The sequence below is a fragment of the Tamandua tetradactyla genome, chromosome 25, assembly GCF_023851605.1.
Source record: "Tamandua tetradactyla isolate mTamTet1 chromosome 25, mTamTet1.pri, whole genome shotgun sequence".
Classification (NCBI taxonomy): domain Eukaryota; kingdom Metazoa; phylum Chordata; class Mammalia; order Pilosa; family Myrmecophagidae; genus Tamandua; species Tamandua tetradactyla.
Window position 1 is genome coordinate 34,407,717 of NC_135351.1, and position 12,704 is coordinate 34,420,420.

General features: G+C 42.0%; 1 protein-coding gene across 1 annotated transcript in view; it reads right to left on the reverse strand.

The window, feature by feature from the left end:
* The window catches only part of SLC2A12 (solute carrier family 2 member 12), a 60,377-nt gene that overhangs the window by 37,275 nt on the left and 10,398 nt on the right, over positions 1-12,704 (reverse strand). The window contains exon 2 of the mRNA XM_077144049.1: positions 5,178-6,518. Within this exon, the coding sequence (XP_077000164.1) occupies positions 5,178-6,518 (1,341 nt within the window). The remainder of the gene's footprint in view (positions 1-5,177; positions 6,519-12,704) is intronic.

A 12,704-nucleotide genomic window follows, 5' to 3' on the forward strand; every position in this document is an offset into this window, starting at 1 on the left:
ATTAGTGACATGAGGAAAATGCTATTTTAGGAATACTGCTATGGAGAATTGATGGACATTAGAAGGGTTAGAATGGAAAAAGGACTTCTTTTTTCCCAGTTATCTAGGAATGAGATAGTGAGGGGTAGCCTTGGATAGCAGAAATGGAGAGGAAAGATAAATACAGGAGCCATTCTTGAGGGGAAATCCAAAAAGCATTCGGTCATTGACTGGATTAGGATAGGGCCCCAAGTGTCTGTCCTAAGTAACTGGAAGAATGGCTATCCCATGAAAAAAGAATGGGAAGTTGTAAGGGGCCCTGGTATAAGGGGGAGGGGGTGCGAATATCCAGTGGCAGGCTTGCTGTGTTTAGACAACAGTGAAACATCAAATTGGAAAAGTCTAGAACTGAGTTGGAAAAAAGAACCGGAAATCATGTGAAGGGATGGAACTGGAGATAAGAGGGAGCCCAAGGGAGAAAATTAACATTCCTGAGAAAATAAATATCAATGCTTTTATAGTGCATTTTGCAAAAGGGTGCTTTTTTAGTTTTATAACTAAAGAAACAAAAGCCAAGAGACATTAATGAAATGACTTCATCTCATTTTTAGAAGTACAGGAAATGGAAGCTAGTAATAAATTTTAATATTAATTAAAATTTAATTTAATTAAAAGAAATAAATGTCAATGATAGCAATTATACAACAGAATCCAGGGGCTTTGACCTTTTGAAATAGTATTTCCATTTCCAAATTCGAATCTATTCTCTCTTATTCCAGAATTTATTACTGCCGTGATTTTGCACCGTGTTTGTTTATCTAAGCCAGAACTCTATTTCCCGGCATTCCTTCCCTGTGTAGTTTGGGTTAGGATTGGCAGGAAGAGAAATTTGAATGAAATTTGGAAGGCCAGAGTGAACAAACAGCTGCCCTTGAGGCCAGGTTGGTGTGGGGACCTAAACATTGCTGCAGTCTGCTCACTTTGTAACTCACTTGACAAGAAGGCTCTCCTTGGCTTGGGGGAGCAGCTAGGTAGACCAGATCTCCTCCTTCAATTCTTCAAAGTCCAAGGCCAGACATACTGATGCAGCTCTGTGGCAAAGGGCACCAGCTTTTCTGCAGGTGACCTGCCTCATTGGGGTTGATTCTGTGAGAGGTAGATGTGGGGTCCAGTTTGGTTTCAGAGATTCCAGCTCGTCCCAGCAGGCTTCAGCTTGTCTTTGCTTGCCCTTGCTTTTAGGGCTGCTTTTCTGCCCAAATACCCACCTACTGATCTTCAAATCTTAAGCCACTCTCTGACATCAGAAGCAACAGTTTTCCACAGACTTCTTCAGCAGTTTCCCTTCACAGCCCTGAGGCAGACTTCTGTCTTATGCCCTAATCATCCCTTTCCAAAAACCTTTGATTTTTCCAGCTTCCCCCACAATTGTGTGGGGCATTCCCTATAAGAAATTCCCATTTCCATATCACTCACAGTGGTTTTACTTCCCTGATAAAATTGTTCACACTGTCACAGATTACCCGGCCCTGTCTATAAAAGGCCTTCCTTGAACTGGCTGCACTTTGTGCACTTCCCTTCTTTTCCAACAAACAAAGGATGATGAAATTTAAAAATGCATCTTAATATTTTTAACTGGCATCATAATAGACTGAGGATCAATATTAATGTACTGGCTGCAATACGGTCTGGAGAAATAGGATTTAGTTAGCTGACCCTGGAACCTTCACCCCCACCCCTCCACAGCTCAGAACTACCCTGCTCTAGCTATTGCAGAGACTAATTACTTCTTCTATTGTATGTGCATAGAGAGAACTGTGATGGTTAAGTTCATGTATCAACTTAGCTAGGTTATGATGTCCAATTGTTTAATCAAGCAAGAACTGGCCTGATTGTTACTGTGAAGGTATTTCACAGATGGCTTTGCATGTATAGTCAGTTAATTACATCTATGGCCAACACGGGACTGCTTAGTCTTGTTCTGGAATATGATTAACACTGAATTTCAAAAAACAATTGTTATTTCCAGTTGTTTAGGCAAATCATTTAACCTCTCTGCAAAATTTAGTGACTACTTTTTTCTTCACAGGTTTGTTGTAAAGGGAAAATGAAGGACTCCAAAGTATGTAAAGCTCCCTGCCACAGTGTTTGACACTTAGATGTCAAGAAATATTAGTCAAATTTAAAGCTTAAATGACATCTTAAAAGAATTAGTGTAGACTACCACTCTAGATATTCTAGAAGGTAAGTCACAAAAAGCCTCCAGTGATTTTTATCAAAGTCAGATTGAGTTTCCTGGAAAGGGAAACCCTGTTGTTATACAATAATGCATTGACTAATATGTTAATGAGACTGAAGGATCTGTTGTGGTTTTATTTTCTTATTTAAAAAAAATTTTTTTGCTGTGGTTTTCAAAGTTATGGAGAAACTAAAGAAAGATTTTAACCTGAAGCTGAGCAAACTCTAATCATGAATAGGTTGGTTCTGGAAGTCTAAGATTAAAGTCTCTCATTTCAATAAGTGCCATGAATGAACTCTGCCAGTTTGGTTTCCTTCAGTTAAAACTTAAAAAACATCTCTTTCTTTTTGGTCAACATTGGCTGGATTCTAGATGTTTCAAAAAATTGGGTCAAGAAAATTGAGGTAAAGAAGGAAAATATTTTTAGTTTTATGACGAATATAGACTATAACCAACCCAACCCCTAAATGGCATGTAGGCAAATAAATCAATGGAACAATAACTACCATGTGAAGTTTATCAAATGAGTAACTTATTGTACTTGTTAATATAGAAAAACTTTCACAAACAAAGTTAAGTTGTTCCTTGGTACAAGATAGCACCTATATCTTGCCCTTCTGATACCTTTCAGAGTTTCTGGATATAAAGAATAAATAAAATGTGTGTTCAAACGTCATTAACTTAATGTGTAAGAGTAGCCTCATACATACCTCATACATACATACATACATACCACATCTATTACAAGATGTGGTAGTTTGTATATGTTTCCAGAAAACGTGGTTTCTAGGTTCATTAATGATGCTTATCATTAATGGTTCCTTAGTTTTCTCTAAGGAACCATTTGGAGTGTCAGAGGCTTAACATATTGGAATGTTTACTCTGTCTGCCCATTCACAGTCCCTCTGGAGAAATCTGCCTGCTTATCATGCCAGATAGAAGCCCAGCTTTTGGTTATCCATGGGTTAGACCAGGTGACCCAATCTCACCACAGCTGATTGCACCAGAGGCAGATCAAGCATCCACCTAAGACTTGGAGAAGATGTTTAAGGATGAGGTGGCAGAGTTGAGGCTGAGGGGCCATATCAGCATGTGCAAATCCAGTTATTGATTAAATGAGCATCAGGCAGGGAAAATCTGCTGGTTGCTGAACAGGAAGAAGCAAACACAAGGAGTGCAGCAACGTCCTTCGAGCTATAATCTCCTTGAAGCTAGAGATGATGTCTGTCTTGCTCATGACTGTTTCCCAGGTACTTAGCATAGTTCCTGGTTTTACAAAAACAAAAGTCACTCAATATATGTCACCTGAATGGATAGTTAATGAGTTAGCTGTGGATGACTAAAGTGAAAATTCATGAACTCCTGCTGACAAGCCAGCCCAAATGTGGCCTTCTTTCCAGAAACACGGTCTAGTTCATAGCACTGGAAACCTACATTTGTCCATGAGATTCTTTCTGCCTCAACCCAACAGCCATTGTTCCTGACCCTCCAGTAATTTCCTTTATCTGAACTTCTTAACCCTGGTAAATAGAAGTTTCAATACAGACTCAGTAAAAAACAGGGAGAGAGAAAGAGAGGCTGTCATTGTTTTCTAAGCACTTTTTTTTTCTACTGAACCATACAAAAGATCCCTTACAACTTCGCTACAGAGAGGTGTTGACTTTGGGTGTGAGGCTCAAGGTCTGGAGAAGTGAAAAGAACAACCTATTCTACCAAATCCATCTCTAAGAATGTTGGCTCAAAGGAAATATTTCAATTTTGTTATTGGAATAGTCTGGCCATGTAAATAAAACAGGCTTGTGATTGTATCCCGGTAACTTTCCTGGTATTGTATTGAATGGGAATAACAACCAGAGAAGACTTCCATTATTTTGTTTAATGAAAAACAGTCAAGTACCCTTGTGAATCAAATGTACTTAAAGAAACAATTCTCTTCTTCTTCAATATTGCTGGAATGCCTCTTTTTTTTTTATGTCTTTGAAAAAATCTAAACATTTGAGATTTTCTTCTTCCACCTATGAAGAAACTCCGGAACGATAGAGAGGAAAATGTTACTCCAGTAAACTTAGCTTTCATAAAATAGCATCGTCCCTTGGACAAGAAATATCTTTCCAGGTCTGGTTCATCCCCAATTTTGAAGTTAATGTATCCTCAACTGACAAATAATGGTAAACATATCCTTCTGCTGAATGTGACTACATCTAGCAAGCCCTGCACATTCCACCAAGCAGGTATAAGCCAAGTACAACTTTCTGCATTAACAGAAATAGCAGATGGCCAATATTACCCTCGTCTTACTTCTAGTAGTTATATATACTGCATGCTATACTAGTAGGAAGCCCTGTATGCTCAAAAGCAATAAGTTAACATTTATAAGACAGAGTAGTTTGAAGCTGTTATGTACCCCAGAAAATCATGTTCTTAAATTTAACTCATTCCTATAGGTGTAAGCCTATTATGGGTGGGAACTTTTTTTTATTTTAATTTTTGAGGGGAGTGGATTAGGTCATTTTTATTGAAATGTGACCCACCTCATTCAAATTGGGTCTTAATCCTCTTACTGGAGTCTTTTATAAGAGGATAAAACATACAGAGAAGCTAAGCTAAGAGATGAAATTAAGAGAAGCTCACAGAAAAAGTCCCAGAGAAGCTGAGGGGAATTCACTAAAGCCAGGAGCTGGAAGCAACAAAACCCAGGAGAGAAGGGCTAGTAGATGTCACCATGTGCCTTGCTATCTGATAGAGGAGCCCAAGCTCACCAGTAGCCAGTCCTCAGAGAAGGTATTGTCCTGTTGATGCCTTAATTTGGACATTTTTCATTGCCTTGGGAACTATGAGCTTGTAAGTTAATCAATCCCCATTGCAAAAGCCAACCCATTTCTGGTATACTGCATTTCATCAGTTTTAACAAACCAAAACACAAAGGAAGAGAGAAGGGAAAAACAAGGAACAAAATACTTACTTGGTCCTAGACCAATTGAAAAAGCAGCAACATAAACCAGCAAGCTGACTAAAGATAGCCATTTCAAAAAAGCTGGGACTTCCCCAGGGTCTGTGACTATCTGGTGTTCAGTTTGGCTGAGTCCAGCCTTTGGTAAGGAGGCCAAGGTCACCTCCCCTCTCTTATCCATGCCACTTCGCATGGGCATTAAGGAGCTCCAACTGTGAGAAGTGATCCTTTCAAATGGCTCCCTGAGACTGTTGTTGCCAGCTGACAGGTTTCCTGGTTCATAAAGTGCAGACTCACCCCAAGACTGGTTGATAGAACTATGGCTTCTGCAGATATTGGTGAAGTTCATGTGGATGTTGAGATTTACGATGCCCATGGTAACCAATGAAACTGCCATCACAGAGGAGCCTACACAGAGGAAGGTTTTGCTGCCAACGTGGTCCACGAGAAGAGTGGCTGGGATGGTGCCGATGACCTTGACAACCCCAACCCCAGTGGAGGCAAGGCTGGCGGCCTCATTGCTTTGAAAGCCAACAGCCTTCAAAATGGTGGATGCATAGAATAATATGTTTGGCTGGCCAGTGATTTGCACAAAAAATACCAATGTAAGTCCTATTATGACTCGGGTCCGCATGTTGTCCTTTGACCTAAACAGATCCCAAAAGCTATACTGATACTCATCTTTCAGGGATGATTTTATCACCGTGAGCTCCTCGGTTGTGTCCGAGATTGCTCTCAACCTTCCAAGAACCTTGCTGGCGGCCTCCTCGTGTCCTTTCATCAACAGAAACCGAGGGCTTGGAGGAAGAAAGTACATTGCAATGGCTTGCAAGACTCCCAGGGGAATAACCAGACCGAACATATACTTCCAACCGTGGGAAACATTGGCAAATGCATAGTTTGCAACATAGGCCAAAAGAATGCCAATGACAATCATCAGTTCGTTGAGTGACACGAGAAGGCCTCTTCTGTGTTGCGGGGCAATCTCTGCGATGTAAACACAAGTGGCAATGGAAGAGAGGGAAATGGAAACGCCTATTGCAATGCGTCCCACGATAAGGACCACATATGACAGTGTGAGTATGAGGACAAAGCTTCCAAGTCCAAGAAGGCAGGATGACAAGATGATCGCAGCCCTTCTCCCGCACCTGTCGATGAAGACGCCTCCAGTGAGAGAGGCCAGCAGGGCCCCGATGACAAGGGAGCTCACCACCATTTCCTGCTCGTGGCAGGTCAGGGCCAATAAGGCTCTTATCTGGAGGAGAGCCCCAGAGATGAGCCCGAGCTCATAGCCCACCAGGAGGCCACTGACAGCCGCAGTGACAGATGACAGGAAAGTAAACATTCCGCAACCTACAAGCAGAGGAGAAACCAAAGAGGTCAGTTCGGAATTGTTATTTTAAGTACTTTGTATCTGAACTGAGACTTAGCCTTGCGTGAGCCTTTCTCAGCACTGAGTTTAGACATAATATACTGACAACAAAAATTATTACAGAAGGACAAGGCATTCTTCTTTCTTTGGGGGGAGGAGGGGAATGAAGACATTTCAGAAGCCAAGTTTCCTTCCCTTTTTGAGGTTGACTTTGCTTTTACTTTAGAGCAGACACCAGGCATGAGAAGCAGATAACAGATGGCTTCGAAGGCTGGGTTTAGTTCATGACATGGAATTGGATCAGAAATTAAAATAACCCAACTCTCTAAATGCAAATCCTTTAGTACAGGGTAGATGCCTCAAGAAGTGCCACACGTTTTTCACTGTATAATCTGGGTCAGAATGAACCACTGCCTCCAGGAAACTTGCTCTCATGTTTCCTTGGCCAGACTCAGGCCAAAATTGGCTTTAGCTGAAGCACAAGAGGATGTCGTGGTGGGTGAGTAGGCGAGAATGCCTTAACAAGGTCAGGACTGTGTTAGAGAGAAAGGAGAGAGGGAGGGATAGGGCAGTAGGGAACCCACAAAGTAAGGGGAATGGAACATGGGGAGAACAAAAAGAAATTGAACTTTTTTGTGTTCTATGTTTTTTGGTTAAAATGTAAAGAAAGATGGCCAAATATTCACAGTTATTAATTTTCAGTGGTAGGAACATAGATGTTTGTTACATTACAGGTTTGTAACTCATTAAAATGGAAACAGAGCAAAACAAAAGGTAGCATAGGGAACAGCATTCCAGATCCAGGCCTTAGGACAGAAAAGCTCTGGTCATGTTTAGGACTATCCGATGGCCAGCACCTCACGTGTGGGCGCCCAAAATGAGCTTGGAGAGGTAGATAAGCTGTGGCAGAGAAAGAATTTGAAGAGGTAAGGAGCATATCTCCTAGGGTCTTGCAGATCACAGCCACATTTTATGGTATTCCAAGTACAGTAGGGTTGACTAGAGGGTTTTGATGCCATGGGTTGCTGGTTTTTAAAGGAGACTATTGCCATGGGGTGAAGAGAAGTTCTTCGAGGGGCAAGACTGAGGGCAGGGGGGAGTCTGTTGCTTAGTCTTGAGAAGAGGTGATGGTAGCTTGGGCGCTGGGTGTTAGGAGTGGAATTGGAGATGAGCAGTGGGGTTAAAGACTTATTTTGGAGGTAAAGATGACTATGCTTGCTCATGAATTGGATGTGGGTGGTAGGGAAGGAGGCCAGAAGTAAAGACGGCTCTGTGAATGGCTCCCAGGGTATGGTGGGCAGACACCTTACACAGAACACTGTTGGGACAGTCTGTCAGCCCAGAGAAGACTGAGAACAGCTCTGCTTATGGATGGGGGTGAGAGGAGGCGGGAACATCAAACAAGTTCCATTTCAGACATTAAAGTGTTTTATTTGTTTCACCTGTTAGACATTCAGGGAAAAAATGTTAGGTAGGGGATTGGGTCTACTTAAGAGGTAGGTCAAAGCTAGAGATACATACACACACACACACGTATACATATATAAACTTGGGAGTCAGCAGCATGTATTTTCATTTAAAGCCATGGGAATGGATGAGGTCACTTAGGGAGAAGGAACAAAGGAAAAGGAGAAGCAGGAATTAGGTTAGGTCTGGGACCATGGGACCTACAGCATTTAGCAGAAGAGGTACCAGCAAAGGAGATGGAGAAGAAACAGAACCGAAGAGTGTGTAACATGGGCTGGAAACACGTGCTTGGGTACAGAGTGTCCCTAGGCTGACTAACCTACCTGTGGGGGGGAAGGTTAAAGAAAGGTTTTTCAGTCATTGTGAAATGAGCAGGTTATGTGATGTGATCTACATACATCTCTGCCCTCCACAAGTACCAAGATATTTTGCATCTCTGGGATCCCCATGAGATATGGGAAGTGGGCAATTCCAAAATGCAAATTTTAAAAAGTCAAATATTTAAATGGAGGTGCCAATAAAGATGCAAGTAATCCATAAGAAAATAAAACTACTTTATGAACACTGCAAACAAAAGCCATTAAATTCAATCAGCAGTTTATTCTCTTTCTTAGTTAATCACAAAACAAGTATTTAGCATTACAATATGACAAGGACTCTCAGATATTGGGATATTTATATATATAAACTCAAGAAACTCAATATTCAGGCAATTTCTCTATTATCCATTATCTAGTCTATCCTGTTTCATTGTTTTACATTTTTAATGTAAAAATGCCTTTGATGTTAAGGTACTTTCTTGGAGGTTCATTTGTGTCCTCAGTTTCCACCACTGTTTCTTCCACGTGATCTTAAGAACCTCAACAACTTCTCCTATCATTTATCAAATTCTGCCCCTTGTAAACAGAATATTGAGTCACTTCTTATCTCTACTTGTCATAGCTCATTTTATCTGTGTTTGGTATCACAGCCACAACTGTGGTTGATCAGTGTGTGTGTTTTGCCAACTGTTAAATGGCCTCCAATGCTCTGATTGGAGAAATAAGTGACTTTGGTGCCTGAACCCAGGGGAGGGCTGAGATGGGCAGCGGATTGGGTGAGGCAGAGACCATCACAATGCTGAGTAAGGATGTACCTGGGTAGCAGAAGGAGATCGTCCTTGTCACCCTGTCTTTATCCTTCCCTTTCCTCATTCTCTCCTCTTATTATGAAGGAAATAGTATTTCCTTATAAAAAGAAAGACACCTTGAGATACAAGAGTCCTGCCTTTCTCTCTTACCATGAGGCTGACATGGGGGGTAAAGGGGAAATGGGGAGACAAGACACAAAGTCAGCTCACTGTGGTCTAGAGACAATTCCTCTTGACAGAGGGGTCCAGACTCATCTTCCACTTCCTGGACTTCACTTCCCATGCCCAGTTCTTTTAGTCAGGGCTCATGGGATATTGACAAAATGGATGTGAGCAAAGGATCTGGAAGCCATCCCAGTTATAGGTCTAATTCTTCAAGATATAATACAATTATTTCAATATGGATTGATAACTTTATTTTAAATTATATATTTCACAGCATATTTCTCTCTCTTCATGTACATGTGTGTGGGTGTATGTGCATATGATGGCAAAGTGCCTTTTAAAGCTTAAGAGTTGCACGAGGACATTCCATGATCCTATTCTCACATAGGGGGCAAGGGAGGCTTTGCCAACATGAAGCTATATGGTACAGAATTAAACTAGGGTCTTGGTCATTTGCATTTATTTGCAGGTGTGTATTTTCTCCGTTATGTGCTTTAAGAAGTACTGCCTAGAACTGGATTCCCCATGCACCTCAATTACTTCTACCACTTAGTACTACTGAGGTTCCACTAGGAATTCTTGGCTGCCCATTTGGGTTCTTGCATTCCAGTTCAGTGAGAAGGATTTCAAGATCGCAGTGCTGCCACACCTGGTGCTTTTCTTTATGAAAACATGAAGTGAGATATCAGGGTGCACGTATCCCTTTGTCTACTTTGTGGTTAATGAGAAGATATAAGCTAGATGTTATCCTAAGGATGACAGAAAGTAGAAGGAAGTCTTCCAAGAAATTTGGCATTGAACAGGAGGAAAGAGATAGGCTGTGGTTTGAAGTGATGGCAGCCCAATGGGGTTTCTGTTTGCCTGAACATGAAAATAAGAGTTTGGGGGCAGTCAGTGGACAGAGAAGCAGCAGCCAGTGCTCAGGGAGAGGGAAGGAAAGACGAGTCATAATTTGTACCTTTCCAAAAACCATCCAGCCTTGAAGGCGAGTGGTCTGTGCTTAATGTTATTGCATACCCAGGCATGTTGTTCACTGCCCTGCTTCTCAGGGGCCCTTCCTTTCCATGCCTCTTCTCCCCAAAAGAGCCTTAGGGAACTCTCAGCCTTCATAGGTATCGCAGAACTGGAAACTGTTTGGACACAGAGCACCAATCCTCTGTGTCTTGCTGCTTTGCTAGAAGATCAGCAGCTACAATGGGGAGATTTCCAGGTTCCCTTTGGGGCAATGATGACTCTTTATTGAGTTAAGTAAAACCATTCCTATGGAAGGTATGCTTGTCTTCCAGAGTCCTTATGCAAAGAGTGCTGAGCCCTGGTGAGAGCATGGAGGGCAGGAAGTTGCCACCATAGCTGCGTTGTCTGCGGCTCACCCTGATTCAGATGAGACCACAACTGGCACGGGACACGAAACATTTGATTTTTCATAATATATGTTTCTGCAGTTTTCTTCTTTCTTTTCTTCCCCATATGCCTATAATGTTGCATTTACATAACATATAAGTTTTGCTTTTCGAGGGATATGCCACCCTGCAGAGCATGTGCCCAGAGGCCCCGGTTGCAGTCAGCACAGTCATCATGCAGTTTGATCGACTGTAGCAACTTCACAATTTAAGAGACACCCTCCCCCCACCACCAACATCACGGCATATTTAGCTTGAGAAAACTTGCAGTTCCCAAATGGCTTGCAGGTCTAGCTGCTGTTTCTTTGCTCCTTCTCCTTAAATGTCAACCTGAGTCACACTGGAAGGAAGACCCCCCTTGTGTCCCCATCATTGCCCTGCTCTGCCCTATCCTGCTGCCCCACCAGGCCCTCTGTGCCACCCTGCACTGTGCACAGAAGGTGTCTGCAGAGCACGTCTCACACACGGAGGCCCTCACTCATCTACTTGTTTGTCCTTCCCATAGCCTGAAAGTTCCTTGAAGGCGAGGACCCTGCTTTACTCTGTATCCTCAGCTCTAGTCTTTGTCTGGCACAAGGTAAATACTCCATAAATGTCTGCTGAATGAATCAATAAACAAATGAAAGGAAACAGCACTCCAGAAAACAGTGTCCCCAGGTCCTCTCCTCCCCACAGTTGTATCAGCTGACTTGGGTTAATACACAGTGGTATGTAGTGGTTAGTCTGTGGGACTTTATATTCAAATAAATGCTTAGCAGTTGACTCGGCACCTATTAGCATTTCTATAAAGCTTTTCAGCAATCTCATTAGCTAGTTATTATAGCAGCATTGCAAGGATTACAGAATGCTTCATTGTCACTTGCATATTAAGAATTTATTAAGCATCAGCCCTATGCATGGAATTGTTCTCTAGTTCATCTTCCATAGAACTCTCCAGTGCCCTGTTATCCAGCCTAGCTGCACCACTTGTTTGCAGAAAAACCTGAGCACTTTCCCAGATATGAACTTCTCTTCACACTCTACCCCTGACCACTGTATCCTTCCCTTTCCTTCACAGAAGAATATGCCAGGGCAGGGGAATGCTGGGCTGCGAGGTGTAGAACAAATAGTAAAAACTGTTCCATATTGCAAATTAAAAAGACAGGAAGCTAGACATGAGAGAGAAGTTAATATGTTTAACCGTAATGGGTGATTTTCTGAGTCACCTTGGCTAGGTTATGGTGTCCAGTTGTTCCATCAAACGTGGCCCTGGATATTGCTCTGAAGGGGGTCTTCACGGAGGAGGGAGAACTTCAGTTGACTCTTGGCTCTTTTAAGGTCCAACTCAACTATCAAAAAGCTCTTCTACAAAGCTTTCCCAAGCCCCCTTCCTCAGTTAGTATTACTCTCTTTTTTCTCTCTTGCCTCCACGGCTTTACAATCTACTGGATTCTATTTGGTCATCTGTCTCCTACCGTGGATTGGAAGTCCCTCGGGAGCCTACAAAGGACAAAGCTGGTGCTCAGTAGAGGCTACTGGATGTTGCATTAAGGAGATGCCCTGGTTTAACCAGAAACTTGCCTCATACAGAAATTCAGAAAACAAGCATTGGAAAGCATGGTGAAGGGTTTCCCTCTTTATCATTCAGTGAAACTCAGCCAACAGAAAACTTGGCCTCCTCAATACCTGCATGTTTGGGGTTTCTAGGGAAAAAAAAGACAGGAGCTTTGCTTTTTTTTTTTTTTTTTTTTTGTCTTTTTTTTCTAATCCTAGAACTGATATTTACTAGAACTTTCACAGAAATTACTGAATCTAATGTGCTCTAAATTCTATTGGCTATAGTATTATAAAGGGGTTGGGTGCCATTACTTATCAACACATCCATGAGTTTTGCTTTGTTGTTGTTAGCTATCATTTTCTTCCTGGTCACATGAATGACTTTGCATTCTCTCCCTCCCTCCCTCCTTCCCTTCCTTCTTCCTCTCAAAACTAACAGTAGGATAAATCTGGGTGTTTCTTCTAAATTT